The sequence below is a fragment of the Cavia porcellus genome, unplaced genomic scaffold, assembly GCF_034190915.1.
Source record: "Cavia porcellus strain 051 isolate PalLab524CR breed Dunkin Hartley unplaced genomic scaffold, mCavPor4.1 scaffold_4, whole genome shotgun sequence".
Classification (NCBI taxonomy): Eukaryota; Metazoa; Chordata; class Mammalia; order Rodentia; family Caviidae; genus Cavia; species Cavia porcellus.
In genome coordinates this window covers 58,033,167-58,052,539 of record NW_026947487.1, presented here as the reverse complement: position 1 = coordinate 58,052,539, position 19,373 = coordinate 58,033,167, and the positions used below count along the sequence as shown (strand labels likewise).

The 19,373-nt window shown below is 36.0% G+C and overlaps 1 protein-coding gene across 5 annotated transcripts in view; it reads right to left on the bottom strand.

Moving 5' to 3' along the window:
• The window catches only part of Rpgrip1l (RPGRIP1 like), a 106,826-nt gene that overhangs the window by 38,328 nt on the left and 49,125 nt on the right, over positions 1-19,373 (bottom strand). For all 5 annotated transcript variants that reach the window (XR_010046923.1, XM_063247095.1, XM_063247094.1 and 2 more), the window contains exons 17-22: positions 17,901-18,279; positions 14,400-14,590; positions 14,169-14,252; positions 8,460-8,561; positions 7,860-8,022; positions 6,142-6,215 (exon numbers count right to left, since the gene is read on the bottom strand). Coding sequence is in view for 4 of the 5 variants with exons in the window: in XM_063247095.1 (XP_063103165.1) it covers positions 6,142-6,215; positions 7,860-8,022; positions 8,460-8,561; positions 14,169-14,252; positions 14,400-14,590; positions 17,901-18,279 (993 nt within the window). In the remaining variant the exon portion in view is untranslated. The remainder of the gene's footprint in view (positions 1-6,141; positions 6,216-7,859; positions 8,023-8,459; positions 8,562-14,168; positions 14,253-14,399; positions 14,591-17,900; positions 18,280-19,373) is intronic.

Sequence of the window (19,373 nt, the reverse complement as noted above, 5' to 3'; positions counted from 1 at the left end):
TATGAGTCGTGAATAAAATAGGTGAAAACTTTTATGTAGCTATAATCCAAAATAAAAAATCCACCCCAAAATTATAACTATATATAACCTAGGGAAAATGACCCTCTCTTCCCTGCAACATAATTTAGCGAACAAATCAGACCAACAACTGGTTGCCATTACAATATACTCTAAGGGGTGACAAAATGATTATGAATGAGATATTGAAGTGGAAAACCTTATGTAACCATAACAAAAGTCATATCACCACAATAACACGCCTCCCAATGGACTGCCAAAACACAGCATATTTAAAAAAATACGGTCAATCAAATGTATTCACTTTTGCAAGGTATTTGTAATGAAATGCAAAACTTTTCCAATTTACTCACTCTGCCTCATTCTCCACAACCCATTCAGAAGATACTGTTTCAGCTGCTGTGCTTCCTACAGTCCTGCCTTTCCCTGATACCGAGGATTCAGATCAGAAACGATTCCCCCCCACCCCCAAGGAAGCCAAAGTATAGAGACATGAGACTAGATCTTTAGGCTTATGCTTTCCAGTCACAGAAGAGACAGATCCAGAGAACCTGGCTCTTAAACATAGCATGCACACATCTTTTAACGTTTTACTCTTGAAAGAATTGAGGCAGCGTGTGCTTGACAATGGAGCCCATGGTCCTTATACACTTGGTGGCTTAGATAACATAACTGAAGGCTTCCAAATGGTGCCAGATGACGGAACCCATCTCACTTGCACAGGTCTATTATTGGCACAATTCCTACATTTTGAATCACATTTAAAGACGCTCATTTCAGAACAAGCTCAGAATACTCAAAATAGCGAGGATGAATACGTACAAGCTATTACTCAGGAAATGTTATCTGGCATGGACAGACATGCTGATTTGAAGGTTCAAGCATGTGCCCTGCCCTTTCTTTTCAAACAGTGCAAAGAACTACTATGCTGAGCATAGATTTCAGTTGCAGAAGATGGCACACCCAATAAGTCCTTTACCCAGATACTCCAAGATTCGACAGAAACTTACACCTAGTTTGTAGCTAGATTACAAAAAGCTGTAAGTAGATTTCTCCCAACAATGCAGCTAAAATATTCCTTCATCAATTAGCATATGAGAATGCCAATGAAGAATATAAATGAGACAGCATGAGTACTTCATGCTACAGACTGATTTGCTTATATACAAGTATGCCAAAATATTGGATATACCACTCATACCTGTGCACTCATGGACATGCTATATCCCAACATCTTTCCCATAAGGCTCATATAATCAAATTTTAAAATATGATAAGCATGGACACACTGGCCTGCATTGCCTGGGGCCAAAAGGCACCACCCGCTCCCAGCTGTGCAGACTATTACTAGACCAGGCTCAAATATCATGTAATCTGTGCCCACATTACATGAAAGGTTTTCAGTGGGCAAAAGAGTGTAGGTCTAGATTTCAGAAGGATGGTATTACCTCTGTTTCAGGGAAATGGAGAACTAACTGGCCCTTCCTTGGGGACAATATCAAATAGTGCCCTGCTATTCCAGGCACAGCTGAACCAGTTGTATTTAGTTCAAACCAGACAAACATCAGGTTTCTCTGCTGGGATGATTGCAAGGCCTGACATTAAGTCCTTCATGCAAAGAACCACCTGGAGTGCTGGATTAGTTACCTGTATCTTCCTATATTCATTTATAGGGGGAAGAGGAACCTTTTAATCCTCAGTGGAATCTATAGCCCACTGCCAGAAGAGACCATGGGATTACTAGAAAATCAGGTTTAATCTCTAAAGGATTTACTGTAATTCCTATTATAATAGTGATTTTCATCAAGATATATTAGATGCGATGTCTTCCACGGACATTTGGTGGACATTTCCACAGACATTTGGTCATCCAGGTGGTCAAACCTGGTGATCTAATTGCTCAGATTTTACTCCTTGCCACAAATAATTCTTCTGGTCTGTCACCTGCCTCTGTCTGTCCCTGGAGATGACAGATCTCAGGCTGGTATTCTGGAACTTTTGATTTAGACTCATTCATAAGAAATTAAGCCCTAAAGGATAGAATTGGAACACTTTCACTTTCTCTCATTCTGTTTCAAAATGTTAAAAGCAGCCATTCAGATTTTTGAATGTTGGTTTAATTTTCTATTTGATAATGCAGCTGAAGTCAATCATAACTTCTGTTTTTAGAGGCATGTTTTGCTAAGGATCATACATTCAGCCTTGGAAAGTTCTTGATTTTGTCTTTTTGTACCTGAGATGATTACGATTTGGTTCCTGTGCCATACTTGAGGTCACTCTTCTGTCACTTCTTGTTATAACTGATATACTGTGTCAACTTGAAAAGTTTAGAAGCTTGACTAAAAGACTTAGCAAGAGCCCAGGATTCTTACTTTGTAAATATCCTCATCCTATGTGAGAGGAGGGCACAGAGGTAGTGAGATGCTACACTCGTCCTGGGGCGGGGGAACCTGCTTAAAATAGAAGGGAGGAGAAGGGGCTTGGTATCCATGTTTTGCTCTGGCTACTTTTGCTGGCTGCTGCCTTGAAGTGTTTCGTCCTGGTGCCAGGCCACCCTGCTTTGGAGCCAGCTGATTATGGACTGAAATCTCCACAGACAGTGAGCCAAATAAACCTTTCCTTCCTTCATTTTGGGTATTGGGCATTTTGCCCTACCAATGAGAGCAAAGTAACTAAGACACTTCTCCACTGCTCCAGCCCTGAGAAATAGCAGTATAAAACAGTATTTAATCTTAGGCAATTCTTGCTCTGCCCTGGGCAAATTGCCAGAATGGTAAGTTTCCCCTCCTTTGAGCTCTTCAGAGAGAAACAGATCTTCACTTTATCTCTGGATAATATTAAAAAACAGGTCTAGATGTAATCCTGTAGCTCCTGAAAATAAATGGACAGGTTCTAATCCAAATGTATGTGTGCCTTTTAGTCCTTAGGTAGAACTGGAGATTAACTCCTTTCTCCTCAAGAATGATGCTGACTGGGTTTTACAGCACAAGTCAGGTTGACTGATTTTTGAAACACATATAAGGTCCACTGATAGAACAAATACATTCCTCGGGAACATTCCTAGGGAACCTTATAAATTTAATAACAGTTTTAAATAGAAACAGGTATTAAAAATAGGCACAACCCCAGCCCCCAGAGGATTGCCTCTCCTCGTAATTTTTCTCCAGAGTATCTTGTAAGCTGGCCACACTTAGAGACAATTTCTTTACACACACAAACCTGGCTTGCTCACCTCCTACACAGTAAAAATTACCTTTATATGTGTGTCCTATTAGAAGAAACAGTTACATGTGGCTATTAAGACTGCAATTTGGATATTTCAATCAAATAAACCATCAGCATGATAAGTATCTTTGCTTCCACATGTGAAAAAAAAATTTATTTCTTTTAATTCTAATTACAACTGATCTTGGTTAACTGGCCTACAAAAATGTCCCAACTAGTCTATTTATACCTGCAAATATGAAAACTATAAAAGAGTTATTGTGATTAAAATTGGCCAAATATATCTGAGTGTACTCTGATTTTATAAACTGTCTTGTATTTGTTTTGTTTGTCTTATTTTGTAAACAGTGGTTGTATTTGAGCTCAAAAATAATTTTCTCCTTTTTATTTTCAATTTTCAATTTTTGAGGGATCCTTCAGGCTTAGGGGAACTATTGGACAGGATTCCAACTGATGAATAAGGAAGCAGCTGCCTGGAGAAATTTCTCCAGTCCTTGTTCATTAATAGGTAGCTCCAATAATCTCCTTAGCCTTAGGGGAAACAATCCAATAAACATTCTTTAAAATATAATATTGTGATATGTTTGCATTTTGGTCATTGCCAAAAAATTATATTTTTTAGACAATAAGGTTTTTATTTAAAGGTACTCTGGTACAAAGATTTTCATATGGCTATGACAATTGGTACTAACCTCATGGTATATTAAATATATTCATGCCTCCAGATGTACAGGTCTTCCAAATTGTACAAAAGGGATTATTTATGGCAATAGACTTTTGTTTCAGTTTCAGACCTTTGCTTTTAACAAAAACTTTTGAGATGCACATTCCATTAAAGATCTACAAGTTAGATAAAAGCTTTTCATGTATTAGGAAAGGATAAATGACTGAAAGAGTTATTTTATTCAAAATGGAAATTCAGGTTGTTATAAAATGTCATAATTGTAATACTATAATATTATGTATGGTTTTGATTTCTAATTTTCTGTGTTCACTTTTTTCTTCTAATTTTATGTGTAAAATATGTAACTGTTAACATTCTACAGGGATATACTAGGATATCCATGGTTGATGAAAAATGGTTCTATTTTATGTTCTAAGGTGCCCGATATTCAGGTAAAGTAGTAATATTAAGCTTACTGCTTTATTACACTGTAATGTTATTAATTTTTTTCTTCTGATGTTCAGTAATTGAGGTTTGGAGACCAAAAACTAGAAAGATAGGTTAAGACAAAAGCTAGTATTTTAGCCCTAGCCCTCTGAGGTCATTGAAGATCCAGGATATAAGAGAACTTCTGTTGCAAAGCAGTTAGCAAAGAAGTTACTTTTTACTAACACAGGTCTCACTTTAGCTTGGTCTTAAGCACCTAGCAGAAGTACAAACAAAAGATATATATCCTATATGCTACTTCAGAGCTTCAATTATAAAAACAAAAAGGGGGATATGTTGGGGACCGCAAATTGACAATAACTAATTTTGCATACATATCTAAGGGATAAAATGGAGGATTGGGATTATTGGTACCAGCCATCTGAGATTTTCCATTGACTTTTGTAAGCATGAGATTGTCTACACCCTCTTGAGTCATCACAGGAATATATTCTAGGACAAGATCCTTCTTAGTATACGATCATCTATACCCTCTGGAGTCATCACAGGATTATACTTCCCAAGTCATAACCCTGACTTTTCTGTTGAATTGGAATCTTTCATTAGCCCCATCTATCCCTGTATACATTCACTAAATAGTGGCTATTCAGGAGTATGAGGAGGACCCATCTAGAGACACTGACTTTCCAGCCACACATTACTAAATGTCTCTGTTTTTTATTTTCTTGCTGTATCCATCACATGGATATAAGCACAAAAATAATGTATATCTCTATTTTATGGAGGCATCTGTGGCAATGTTCTGTTCTGTAGTTTTTGTTTTGCAACACTATTAAGCTAAGAATGTATGAAAGAAGAATTAAAAGAAGTACTGCAATTGTTACCAATAAAGTAGAAATTCTTTAAGGAAGAGTGATATTAATCATTTAGGAAAATAAGTCCAGATGAACACAAAAAGCTAAGACCTTTAAATTTACTTGCATTTACTTTACAAAAGCTTCCCTCTCTCTACAGTAAAAAATGCTCTGGCAGACATATGGTATACACATATATTTAAAATATAATTCTCATCTCAAAATTTCGATTAACACACTATTTTATAATAAACACGGGACAAAACACGACAGGGAAAAACTGCACAAGATTAATTATTTTCTGATAAGGTTTTTTTTGGTCAGAAATAAAATAACTCTTACAGTTTATCAGCAGACATTCTTAGATATGAGTAGACTATGACTTCATATTAGGCAAGCTACTATAGTTTTGAATGCAGTACTGTATTTTGAATTTTTTTAAGTTCAGATCTGGCCAGGCAAAGTGGTGCAGAACTGTAATCCCAGCATTCTGGAGGTTGAGACAGGAGGATTATCATGAGTTCACAGGCAGCATGAACTACACAATGAATTCAAGGCTAGCTAAACTACCTTGTCTTGAAAAAGAAAAAGAAAAAAAAAAAACAAAGTTCAGATCTCACTCAATGCATCTGTGGACACTGCTCCTGAAAAGGAGTTAGGGAAGTTAGCTGGTGTCAGAAGGCTATCATCTAAGCTTCTGATGTTATACTCTCAGCAAAATCAGTGCTTATATGTGATGTCCATTACATAATGAAGCCATACAAAAATGTCTTGCACTAGAAAATTTCTTTGCTGAGATTATGGAACTACATTAAAGTTTTCCAGAAATATTTTTGCCTAACTTAAGACTTTCATTTATAAAGACTGATAATACCATGACCAAAAGAGAGCCTTACTGCAGAGCATTTCAATTGTTGGCATCAAGATACTGACCTGCTTGATATGCGTGGAAATAGGACCTGGAATAATACAATCATCACTATCAGAAGCAGATCTGTCCTCTTCATCTGTTAAAAAGTAAAAAGGCAAATCTTATCTAAATGACCAATTATTTCTTGTGAAACAGAAACAAGTACATATCATAGGGTAACCGTAACAGGACAGTATCATAATCATGTTTACATCTTTTTTTATTTTTGCAACAAATTTGTTCACAGATACATTACATTTTAGAAAACAAATGATGACTGGAAATTTGAAGTTTAGTTCTGGTAAATACAAAGGAAGTAAAAATAAATACACACTCAGTGATCAAAATATACTCTGAATGTTTAAATTTTAAAAATATAAGACACTTTGTCATAAATTTCTCTTAAAGTACCCCCCTCCTTTGAACACACTTACCCTATTTTTTTTTCCTATTATTCTTGCCACTTTCTGGAGCAGTTATGGAAGTTCTTTTGTGTCTATAAGAGGGTTCAAAAATATGGTGAAGGCTGATGCCAAGTGTCATCCACGGAAAGGCAGGCTCTAAACGTATTATGATGTGTCCTCATCCACCTAAGTTATTATAGGATCTGGCTCTGTGTGACTTCCGACTCTTCCTTAAAGTCACCATAACCCGGGAAAGTAAGTCTTGAATCACTCCAGGACATTAAAGCAGCCACAACAGAGCAACTAAAGACATTCACAAAAGACAGCTTTCAGAACTGTTTCAGAAAGTAGCAAGATTGATGGGATAAGAGTGTTTGAAGCTGGGAGAATTTTAAGGGCAATTGATTATTTTGTAACAATGTTTTAAAAATTTAGACACATTGTATTTTTCAATCACACCTCATATAGGTTATAGACTGAAATTTAAAACTTTAAAGAGAAGCAAATAGACGTTTTATAACAGCCTAACCAATAATATTGCATCAAAGTCAATGTTATCCTTACTATTCAATTATAGTTTAAAAATTTTTATGGCTTCAGTGAGAAAAAAGTGACATACGATAAACTATATATTTTTAAGCTGCATTATTTGCTGTTTTAAATATATTTATTAATACTACAAAATAATCACAATTAGGAAAGTGAGCATATCCATCATCCCCAAAGGTTTCCTCAACATCCTCTGTAATCTCTTCTGCCTTTTCCCTGTTCTCATTCCTCCTTTATCCTTACCTGCTTTTTGTGAGGATATACACTCACTATACATTAATTTGTTTTTTTAGAAAAGAAACCATGCAGTAATTTTTTTGGTCAGGATTCTTAGTTTTAATTTTAAAAAGTCAAGACTGTAGAATATTCCAATTGACAACACTAAATCAAAAACATGTAAAATTTTACAATATATATTGGGAAGAAGGCCAACAATGACACTTGTCCTGTATTCTACTATGTAATTCAAAGCTGCCATTAGAAGAGATATAATTCTACCTAACTATAGCTAAGCAGAATGAACGAACTGTAAACCATCATGTGTCAAGAAGTCAGTATTAGGGGCTGGGGATTTAGCTCAGCGGCATAATCACCTGCCTTGCAAGCAGGCAGTCGTGAGTTTGATCCCCGGTACCGATAAAAAGTTTAAAAAGTTAAAAAAAAAAAAAAGTCAGTATTATAATGTCCATCCTACAATTAAATGAAGATGCTGTATGGCACATACCATAATCAACAAAGCAAAACAAGGAGTTCAGTAAAAGAAATGTTGATTTAAAAAAGAAAGTCACCTTCCGGTTCTATTTCTTCGGTTATTTCTGATTCCTCTTCAGATGAAGCGAAACTTTGTTCTGCAACTTGGCCCTCAGAGAGTAAAGATGTATCATCTTCTTTTTCTTGCTGCATTTTCTCAGCATTTTCTTTTACCTTAGTTACACTGCTTTCTTGTGAAATCTGCAGAAAAATCATATAACTTATATTTATTATTAATTAGATCACATTTTAACGTATTCTTGCAGGAGTACTTGAATAATGAAGCATGTAGATTTGAGATAAATATGCAGAAATACAATACATATATATGCCACATTAGAAAAAATAAAAAACCATTGAAATTGTACAAATGAAAATCTGTACATATACCTAGAATGAGAAAAGCAGTGATCTCAAAATGAATTTTACATTAAAATTTAATTCACATATCTATATATTACCTGCCAATATCAGTATAATTGCAGCTGTTCTGCTTGTCAAATTTTAATTTTTCTGTTGCCAAGAAGTCATATACAAAAATGGTATACATGTATGATTTCCTGAATCATGGTACTACAACACAAAGTCTTTAAGAATCACATTAAACCTTCCAAAACAATTTTAATATAAATGCATACCTTGGGAATATGTGAGATAACTGGTATATTATTATCTGTTTCTTTTGCATGCGCCACATCTGGTGAAATTTCCTTCGTATCTTCAGGAGGTATAGAAATTTCCTTATATTAATGTGAAAACATGAATGCCTATTATTTTTACGTTTAGCAGCAAGTACCAAATCATATTATTACTTTTACATATATATGTACATATGTACTAGTAAAAATTGCGAGCAAATATAATAGTTACCTATGTGACACTGAACTTAATTAGTATACAAACTTGAATAAAATGGAGGATATGCTTTTTTGTTTTTGATGGTACTGAGGATTGAACCCAGGGGCTCATGCTTGGTAATCACATGCTCTATTACCGAGGTTCATTCCCAGATGGGTATTCTTTAAGGGACATATATATGCGTTTTAACAATCACAAGTACAGTTCACTGAAGCAAAGTTTATTATATCAAAAAAAAAATTCATGACCAAAAAAATGAAAAGCAATGCAAATTTCTAACAATAGGACATTATTTAAAATATGGTTATTCAAATACCTGAGTTCTGTGATCATGAAAAAAAAATGATGTAAATCTATACTTACTGACATTTATACAGAGCACATGATATGGTGTTAAATAAAATAGGTAGTTATAGAACATCACAGATAGTGGTTTCAAGTTTGTTAAAAAAAAACAGACCTTTGATCAAATATATGTATGTATATATTTTCATGAGAAAAAGTATATAAGGAAACTCACTAAAACTCTGAGTTCTGAGTTTGGGAAATCTAATTTCATTTTTTGTTAGTTTTTCTTATTTATATTTTCTATGATGATACATTACTTTGTAACTTTTTCTTTATCGGTACTGGGGATCAAACTCAGGACCTCATGCTTGCAAGGCAGGGACTTATGCTGCTGAGCTAAATCCCTAGCTGATGATACATTACTTTGTAACTCAAGACATTATACATGCTAGATTAGGTACGGGCATCTTGTGATCAATATTATCTTTTTATCAAATATCAACTTATTTCAGTACCTAGCACAGATTAAGCACTCAATAAATGCTAACTATAAGATGTCCTCCAAATTATTATTACTAACTCCATTTCTTTAGTACACATTATTGAATTACTGCATAAGCAAAGTATTTTCTGTGGACTGTGGGTTGAACTAAGGAAACACCCTAGTGTTGCTGTAACTTCTACCCCTTGTTATTTTATTTTTTGAGACAGAGTTTTACTTAAATTGACTTAGCCTAGGCAATTTCACACGTCTTAAACTTGTGATCCTCCTGTGCCAGGCATTATTTTAAGTCTTATGAACACAGAATACTATTTTGATGCAGTGCTGGTTATATACGACATACATGTAAAAATCTGTTGACCTATGTTTTTAAAGTTTGTGTCTTTTACTATATAATTGTTATGTAGAAAATGTATTTCTAAAAAATCTACAAGAGATGATGGTGATGTGAGTGGTAATAGTATAGCTTATATAAATATAGAATATATTTTGAAACTGTGTAAAATTGGTAATTTTTGTGGGTGAACTGGATGTGGGGTGTGAGAAAGAGAGAGGACAAGGGGATGCTTCCAAAATTTTATGCCTTAGCAGCTGCGCAAATAGTTACGTCAGCTACTGAGATGGGAGACACTGAAAGAAGAAAACCGTTTGGAAGAGGACTGATGTAATCAGAAATCTGGTCTTTGACATGTAAAATTTAAATTTCCATTAGACTTCCACTGCATTTTAAATACACAGCAAAAAAATAAACATAAAATTCAGCAGTGAGGTTGAGGCTAAAGATTATAAATATGGGAACATCAATACATAGGTGGCTTTTTTTTGTTTTGTTTTGAGACAAGGTTTTGCTGTGCAGTTCTGGGTGGCCTTCAATTTACTTGGTAGCCCAGGCTGGCCTAGAATTCATGGCACTCCTCCTGCCTCAGTCTTCTGAGTGCTGGGATTATAGGTATGCATCACCACATCTGTCTATAGATGCTTTTTAAAGCTATGAGACTGGCTAAGATCTCTTAATGTAAATACAGACTGAGAGGGAGTGTGGGAGAACATGGTGGACAGACAACAGCAACTACTGAAGGCTCTCTGAAAGGCTCGGCTCAGAGGCCAGGAATGATGCAGACTAAGGAGATACGAACCAGTAGAGATATGCGCTAAAATAGGAACAGAAAAGTCTCGGTGTGGAGGCTCGACCACGTGCCATTGGAAACCCTGATTTGGGTTTCCCGCCGCCCAGCGGCTGGCTGCCTCCGCAAGCGGCTCGGCAAGGAGAGACGCGCCGAGCTCTGGGAACGGGAGTCTGCGAACGGAGTCGGAAACAGGACGGACAAGGAGGCGTACACGAAAACTGACTGGTGGCGAGGTGAGCGAGAAACTGACTCCCTACCACAGTTTGACTCCAGCGGAGGTTTTTCTGGGCTCAGGCAGTCCTGTAAGAGCAGGGCGCGGTGGCGACTCCAGCCACACATTCCCCTCTCGGACGGGATTGGTGAAAAGTGCCTGGCCTGAGTGACGCTGCTGGCGGACTCCCTAGGCTGGCCTAACCCAGATCCCAGAGCCTGACGGTGGCCCGGAGGAGCGACCGACTCCCGCGTAGGCTGCCTCCTCCGCAACTCCCTGGGGCGCAGCGGTGGGCGGGAACAACTAGCCAGCGCAATTTGATCAGGCTGTGGCTGACAGGCAGGGAAGCCGGGCCTCCTATGTAAGATTGCATTTTATAAGGAACAGAAAATATGGGGAAGGGAAGCAACAAAAAAGGCTCCTCGGCCCCCAATCCTGAGAATCAGGCAATAGTGGACACCGCACCAATATACATTAAGCGCCATATAGAGAGCCTCATAGACCAATTCAGGAATGAAGTTATCAATGACCTGAAGCTAGAAGTATGCAGAATAGTTAGAGAAATGCTAAGCACCACCCAGGAAAAAGCAGATGGTGGATTGGAAGAACAGAAAAAGAGGGGAGAATTGCTTGATGGAGAAAACAGAGAAAGCATTGAGTATGTGAAGCAGGTTCAAAGGGACTATCAAGAAATTAAGAAGTCTATCCAAGACTGGCATAACAGCTTGAAAGAAACTAAGGACAGACTATCTGAATTGGAGGGCAGACTTGAAACATGGGAGAATGAAATGAAAAACTTCTTAAAAATAACAAAGAAACACGCAGCAATAATACAAAGACAAGAAGATGATAAGAAGAGCCATAACTTAAGGATTAAGAACATAAAAGAAGAAGTAGGGACACAAACAAGTGAACTACAAAAGCTACTCACAGAAATAATCCAGGAGAATTTTCCTAATTTAGCAAAAGGTAAAGATACTCAGATGTATGAGGCATACAGGACCCCAGCTACCTACAACCCTAACAGAGAAACACCCAGGCATATAATAATAAAAATTCCAGAAATTCAATACAAGAACAGAATATTAAAAGCTGTAAGAGACAAGAAACAGATCACTTACAAGGGAATACCCATCAGAATTACAGCAGATTTCTCTTCACAAACCATCAAATCACGAAGAGCATGGGGAGAAATAATTCAAGCTTTGAAAGATAATAATCTCCAGCCAAGATTGAGATATCCTGCACAACTGTCCCTGGAAATTGATGGAAAAACGAGGTGCTTCCAGGATAAAGAGGAACTGGGGGAATTTGCAACCACCAATTCAACCCTACAGAAAGTATTGCAGGATATTCTAAAAAAAGAAAAATACAAAGAACCCAGAAATAGTGGCGGGGAGGCCACAACGAATGGAGCAGAGAACAAAATGAAGAAGACAAACTGACAGCTACTGACAGAAAAAGAGCTCAACAGAAATGAGACAGAGAAGATTGGATGATAGGAACAGCTATTTTAGAGAAAATGACATCTTAATAGGTAATGCTGATTTAGTACCATCTTGTTTTGAAGTCTCATCTAGCTTTTGTTCTTCTGTCTCCAATGGTCTAAACAGGTTGTATCTTATTGGATTTTGTTATGTACGATAGTATAAGCAAAAACCTTTTAAAGACAAGGAGATTATACAGAGACCATTGTTCATTTTCTGTTAGTCGATTCTAAATACTCTATAATGCTGTCATTCTCTTAAATGGTTTTACATTGTTTTGATATACTTAATGCTACAGTATATGAAGTTGCACTCAAGGACTTCAGGGAGGGAGTCAATATGGTAACTATTTTTGGGTCAGGATTATCTGGTGGTGAAACACTATTCTGCTTAAATGGTTATGTTTTGATCTGCCCTGTTTCACTGTTATGCCCTCTTTTTTCTCAATCTCCACTCCATTATTTACTTTTTTATTTTTATCCATTTAATTAAAGGGAAAAATATAACAGGATATAATATAGTAACCCACTTTGACTTTCTATTATCTCGATTTGAAGCCCTGTATTACTCTCACCATCTTGTTTTTGACTGAGGTTCCTCTATTCTGTTTTGCTGGATAGTATCAGGTTCGAAAGTTTAGGCATCAGCTGAGAAGATAATGAGATTCATTATAACGCCCATTCTCGTTGACTTTTATCTACTTTTGAAGACCTACAATATCTCCAATGTTTTGATTTTGTCGGTTTTATTCTTTACTGTTTTGTTCAATTGTATTACAACTAATGATATAGGCAATTCTATTAGAAATAGCGGGAGGCATTATGGTAACCATTGTTGATCACCTTGTATTATGTTTTTATATTATCTATTATGTCCACCCTTTTGACTTGACCGATTCTGTTCTGTTATGTCACATTTGGTTTTACTCTCTTCCAAAAAAGCAATAAGAACCGTGGGAGCAATGAAACCCAAAATGTGTAATAGTCACTGTACAAAAGAGAGGAAAAGAAAGTGCTCTAAACTATATAACTGCATGTATATTTAAATGTATAAGATAGAAAATGATATCACAGAGTTTTATTGGATCATTGAACAGAACTGTTTGCAGTATCATTGTTGGAATGTCCACTCTACAAGCTTTAATTTTGTGACTTGAACAACTATTTCTAAGATGGCAATATGTAATCCATTAACTAGTGATTTCCTACTATGCATTTTTTTCTTCTGTAAATCTGTATAACTTGTACCCCTTCACTGTTTTTTTTTTCTTTCTTTTCTTTTCTCCTTAAATAAAAAAAAAAAAAATACAGACTGAGAGGATAAGAAGTTTTAAGATTAAGTACTGAGCATTTAGATCTCAGCATTAGAGATATGGTCCAGGAGAGTGAGACCTATAACTGGTAAAGTTAGAGGAAAACTGGCAAGGCATGGTATCCCAGGGGCCACAAGATGACAGAGTATTCCACATATCAAAGGCATTGGGAGAGGAAGGTGCTAACTGAGAATTGACTACTGGGTATGGCAAAAATTGTCACTGTGATCTCAGCAAGAGTGGTTTCAATGAAGCTTACTACAGTGAATTCATAAAACAATGTGAGAAAAAAGAGAAAGAAATTAGACAAATTTTTTGAACACTCTTTTGTTCATGAGAACAGAGGACTAGACAATGCTTAGAGAGAGAGGGCCATAAAAAGTTAAAGAATATGAACAGTTGACATTTACACATAGTGCTAAATTACAAAGCTACTGTTTTAAATAGAAAGGATATATTTTATTTATCTGTTTCCACTTAAATCAGGTAGCGTATATCTCTGTTTTTTATTTAAAATATTTGTTAGCAGAAAAAACCAGTATTTTAAATCTTTGCTACTTACAGATTTGTGATGTGGCATGGTATCCACAAAAGATACCTTCTTATCCATGGGTCTTAAACGTTGTCTTGGTTTAGGTCTTGGTGCCTAAGATAAACCAATATGTCAGACTAAGCTTGATTATCTTATTTAAGTAAGCCATCAGCTAATTTTTTGTAGAGGTACCTACCTAGTGATGAAGTTTGTAGATAAAATTCTGTATTTGAAATGAATTTCAAAGTCACATTTACTCACCACAGCTGGGGTGCTATCAGCGGATGATGGAGGCAATCTCTGAGCAACTTCCAGTTCTTCTCTGCGTATGAAATCTCCTATGTCTTCATGAGTTACTGATCCACTTGGTGGAAGGTAAGCAAATTTCCATTTCAATATAACATGGATGGTGCCAGCAGGATGTTTTTGATGATTTGTTAACTCAAATATTCCTGTCAGATTACAAAAATAATTTTAATTAATTCTAATGTAAACTTTCATTTCATATGAATTAAAAAGGAACAAAGATCTACCCTTCAATTTTAAAAATAATTTTGATTTTTACTTACAATTCAAATATCTTAGAGAATAAAATAAAGAAAGAGGATCTATGACAGGTTCATCTCTGAAGCAGATTTCTTTCCGAAGTTAAGGTCTCAAAGATAACACTGATTCAACCACGAGAACATTGATTTATAAATATTTTAACTCACTGAAATTAAATTCAGAAATTATTCAGAATTCCTAGCATTCCTTCAAGAAGTTATATTTGGGTGATGGCTGATGTATTCATTCTGACTTGGTATTTTTGCAAGAAATTTGTTTCTAAAGAAAACACTACTAAAAATTTCAAATAATTTATGTGTCTAAAGGAATCTATTACTATATAATATGTTACATTTATATGTATTTTAATGGTATTTATTAAAGTATTCTAAGGTACTAGCAGAACAGCAAAAAGTTCAACAAATAGACAACTACAAAAAAGAGCAGTATCAAAAAATAACAGCTGAATCTAATACTGAATCATGAATTCTAATCACTGTACTAGATTTTGCGGTAAGAAAAACCAGTGACTAAAAACTTCAAGCACAACTTCTGTTTAGGCGTAGCTTTTCTTGGTCCTCAGGTGTTAACATTTCTTTTAATGGGTAGCTGGGAAAATAGTGAGGACTCCCAAACACCTGAAACTTTAAGGTGGCTGGCTCCTTTTTCTTCTTTTTGTTTTTTGAGATATGGTCACACTATGTATCCCAGGCTGGTCTCGAATTCACAGCAATCCTCTTGCCTGAGCCTCCCAAGTTCTGGGATAACAGGCTTGTACCGCCACGCCTGGTGGCTCAAAGTCTAGGCTTTGGAAGGACAAAAAGATGTAGGTAGAAAACAGAGACGATAGACTTCTGTTTTATGCACAAGGAAGACTTGTGCTGAATGAATAATAGTTCAGTAAATACTCTCCCCAAGTAACAATGGCAAAAGTGACAAAGTGTTAAAAAAAAAATCTAAGGACTGGAAATTGATCAAAACTTTTCAACAAATCAAGAATCATTTACTCAAGAAACTATACTAAGTCTTAGTGAAAACATGTCTAATGGGACTACTCAAATCTTCCTCTCCTCCTTCAGCTTTATGGTACAGATGGTCTATCAATGTTGGCAGCCTATGAGGACTGGCAGCCTCTGTGGGAGGGGATTTACTTTATATGGAACAGTATGTAAATAATTTTATGACTACAAGCATTGTTAAAACTAATAGCAATCTGTGTGGCAAACAGTCAGGGCCATATTATAGCCAGTCTTAATAATGGATGGGGGTAAGAAAAAGACCAGAAACAAGGCAAAATTTCAAAGGAATAAGATATCTAATGTGGACCCTGATAAGACCCTATTTATGTTCCCTGGGATGGAAGGCTGTGGGTATACACAAAGCTATGTGCAAACTCAGAAGGAAGCTAAGAGATCCTAGCAACATATCTGTGTCCCTGACTGAATGATGGGCCTCGCACTAGCAAATGCTGAAAGTAAAAGCTAAAGTAGATTACAGATGCCAGAACTTTGAACACATTCCCAAGCCATAAACTGACCTAGGGTGAAGCCTACAAACTCAAGGTATTTATGATCTCTTTGAACAATCACTGGTTGACCAGTGAGATATTCTGGTCTGTGCTTAAAAATAAAACAAGTATAAAACAAACAGAATTTATCAGAGACATCAATGGCTACATACAGTAGGCAAAAAAGACTCTAGAATTAATTAGTCCAGCTACATCACCAAACCAAAACACACAATAACCATCTGGGGATATTGTATATTGAAATATATTCCCTAAAATGTCCAGTTAAAGAAAATCATACATCATGGCCTGCAGCAGCTCAACTATAAAGCACTTGCCTAGATGAATCCTGGGTCTGATCTTCAGTGTGCTCCCTCCCCCAAAAAAGCAGAATAGAAATTATAGGGTTGTAAAGTATAATACTGAAATGAAAAATACTTCAAGAGGGGTTGACAAGCAATTTTGAACTGGCACAAGAAAAGATCAACAGACTCGAAGAACAGTCAGAAAGATTATCTACTCTGAAGAACGGGAAGAAAAATGAAAAAATGAGTGGAGCCTTGAGAAACCTGTAGGACACTATCAGTTCTACCAATGTATGCGCAATGGGAGTCCAAGGGGGAGAAATAAGGGTCAGAAATAATAAATGAATACATATTGGGAGAAAACTCCCCAAACTTCACGTATAACATTATGCTACACATAAAAGCTCAGTGAATTCCAAGTAGGATAAATACAATAGGATCCACATCTATATATATCAATTAAAGTGTTCAAAATGAAAAAGAGACAAATTTTAAAAACAGTATTGAATATAAAGGAACCACAATAAAACAAATAGCTGATGTATTTTAGAAACAGTGGATGTAACAGTATTTGATATAATAAAAGTGATGGGAGAAAAACAAGAGTAAAAATATATCCAGTAAGACTATTTTTCAAAGCATAAAAGGAAAACAATGATGTCCTCAAATTGCAATGTCTGAGAGAATTTCCTAACAGCAGACCTGACGTACAACATATATGAGAAGTTCTTCAGCATAAGAAAAAGATATGAGATGGTAAGAATAAAAGACAATTCTAATATACATGTTTTCTCCTCTTAACTGATTTAAGACAATTACCTAAAAGTTAAAAATTAGGTTTATAACAAACACACGACAGTAATAATACAAGGGCAGGGGAGAAAGTAGAGCTATACTAGAGTAAGGAAATTACAGCAGAACAGGGAAATGACATTAAATACACAGAAACAAATAAAGAATACCAGAAATACTACGTAGGTGAGTATCAAAGACTCCTAAATTATATGTATTCCCCTTTCTCTTAACCTCGTTAAAGGAATAAAATTATAATATTTGAACAATAATTATAACATTATATTTTTGGGTTTATTGTATGTAGCCATACATTATACATGTACATGCCAATAGCACGATTGAGAATGAAATATTAAACAGACTTTCTATATTTAATGGAATTAAACTAGCATTAATTTTAAGTAGACTATGATAGAATACATATTACAATCCCTAGAGCAACTGCTAAGGAAATAACTAAAAATGGAACTGTTATATGTCCAAAGCTTAAAAGTTGTTTGAGGCTAGGAAGATTAGTTATAAACAATATGCATTACAATATACGCACAACAATGAGCTATAATTTAGTTTTGTTCTTACAATTTCATAAAATCAAGAACATGGACTTACCTGAAATACACCTGTCATGTGCCAGTGAAATCAGAGGCACACTGACTTTTCCTATGTAAATATTCTCCTGGGTATCACTATCATCAAACACATAAAAACTCAGAGACTCTGACTTAAGATATCGGTCCAAATCCATATTCATTGGCACTGGGAAACACATATGGTCATCAAATTGTGGATCATTGCTACTGGGAATGATGGCTGTATCATGGTCTGCAAAATCAAAAAACTTGTACACAACATATGGGTGTGGCTGCAGGTGGCTTGATCGGGACTGCAGGTGGCTGCAACATCTTATTGTAATGTGAAGTTCATTTAAGTCCCCATCTGTGGAATCTGCTGAACTGAGCTGAGCAGTTTTGGGTGGTTGCTGACTTAACTGGAAAAACATACATATTTATATTACAGAAATAATACAGTGAAGATATAAACAGCAGGTGCCAACCCCCAAACAAAATAATTATGTAGACAAAAGCAGCATATTTTCGCTTCACGGTTAATTTCTCAGTTTAAAAATCTTTGATTCTTCTTTAAAACCAACATTCCTTAGAATATGTCTGATTAGATGATCCTGTGCTGTTAGCAGTAAACATGGGAGACTGAAGGTATGTGTAAAAATTGGTATCAAAACTAAATAAAATCACGAAAGAGTGAATCTGATGTTCATTGGTTTTATTCAGTAACTAAAAAGTAAAGTGAGCAATGCATCTAAAGAGGAATGTCCTTGCTCACCCTGAGTGATAAATTACTATTTTGCTATATTTGTATGACTCTCTTCTTCTACCACAGGGGTTTCAAGAAGCACATAAAATATCTGAAGCCAGCTGCTATCAGAACAGGAGAACAGAGTTACAAATAAACCTGGAAGGGATAAAAAAAAGCTGGGATTGGGAGAACATTTCAGAAAACAATGAGTAAAAGGAGTTATTAGGCAGAACTAGAAACTACCCCATGCTCTCTTTTAGAAATATTACTAAGATGGCCAGCATACTCGAAAAACTTTGTTCTAAATAGTAAATCTTTTATAGCTGATGAAATCTAGGACAAAGAAAATGTTAGTGTGCTGGGCATGGTGGCACAGGCCCCGCATTTGGAAAGCTGAGGCTGGAGAATTGCTGTGCATTCAAGGCCACACTGGACTACATAGTTGAAGGCTGGTCTGAACCACAGAGTGAAACCCTGTCTAAACAACAACAACAACAACAACAACAACAACAACAACAACAAACAGTTAGTGTTTCAGTGACTGTTTTAGTTTAGTGCTGGAAACGTCTTACTTTTCCACAAAGGAGCCCCTCTGCATTTCTCAATCTGGACTGAACAGTCAGGATGCCTAACTCAGGAAGAAGTTGATTAAAGAGGGAAAAAAAACAGAACTGCCCTTACAAATCTCCTTAGTGGAGACACCTGGTGGTGTGCAGTAGGGAAAACTGGAAAGGAAATTATAATACTGCTTTCTCTAGGGTGGTTTGC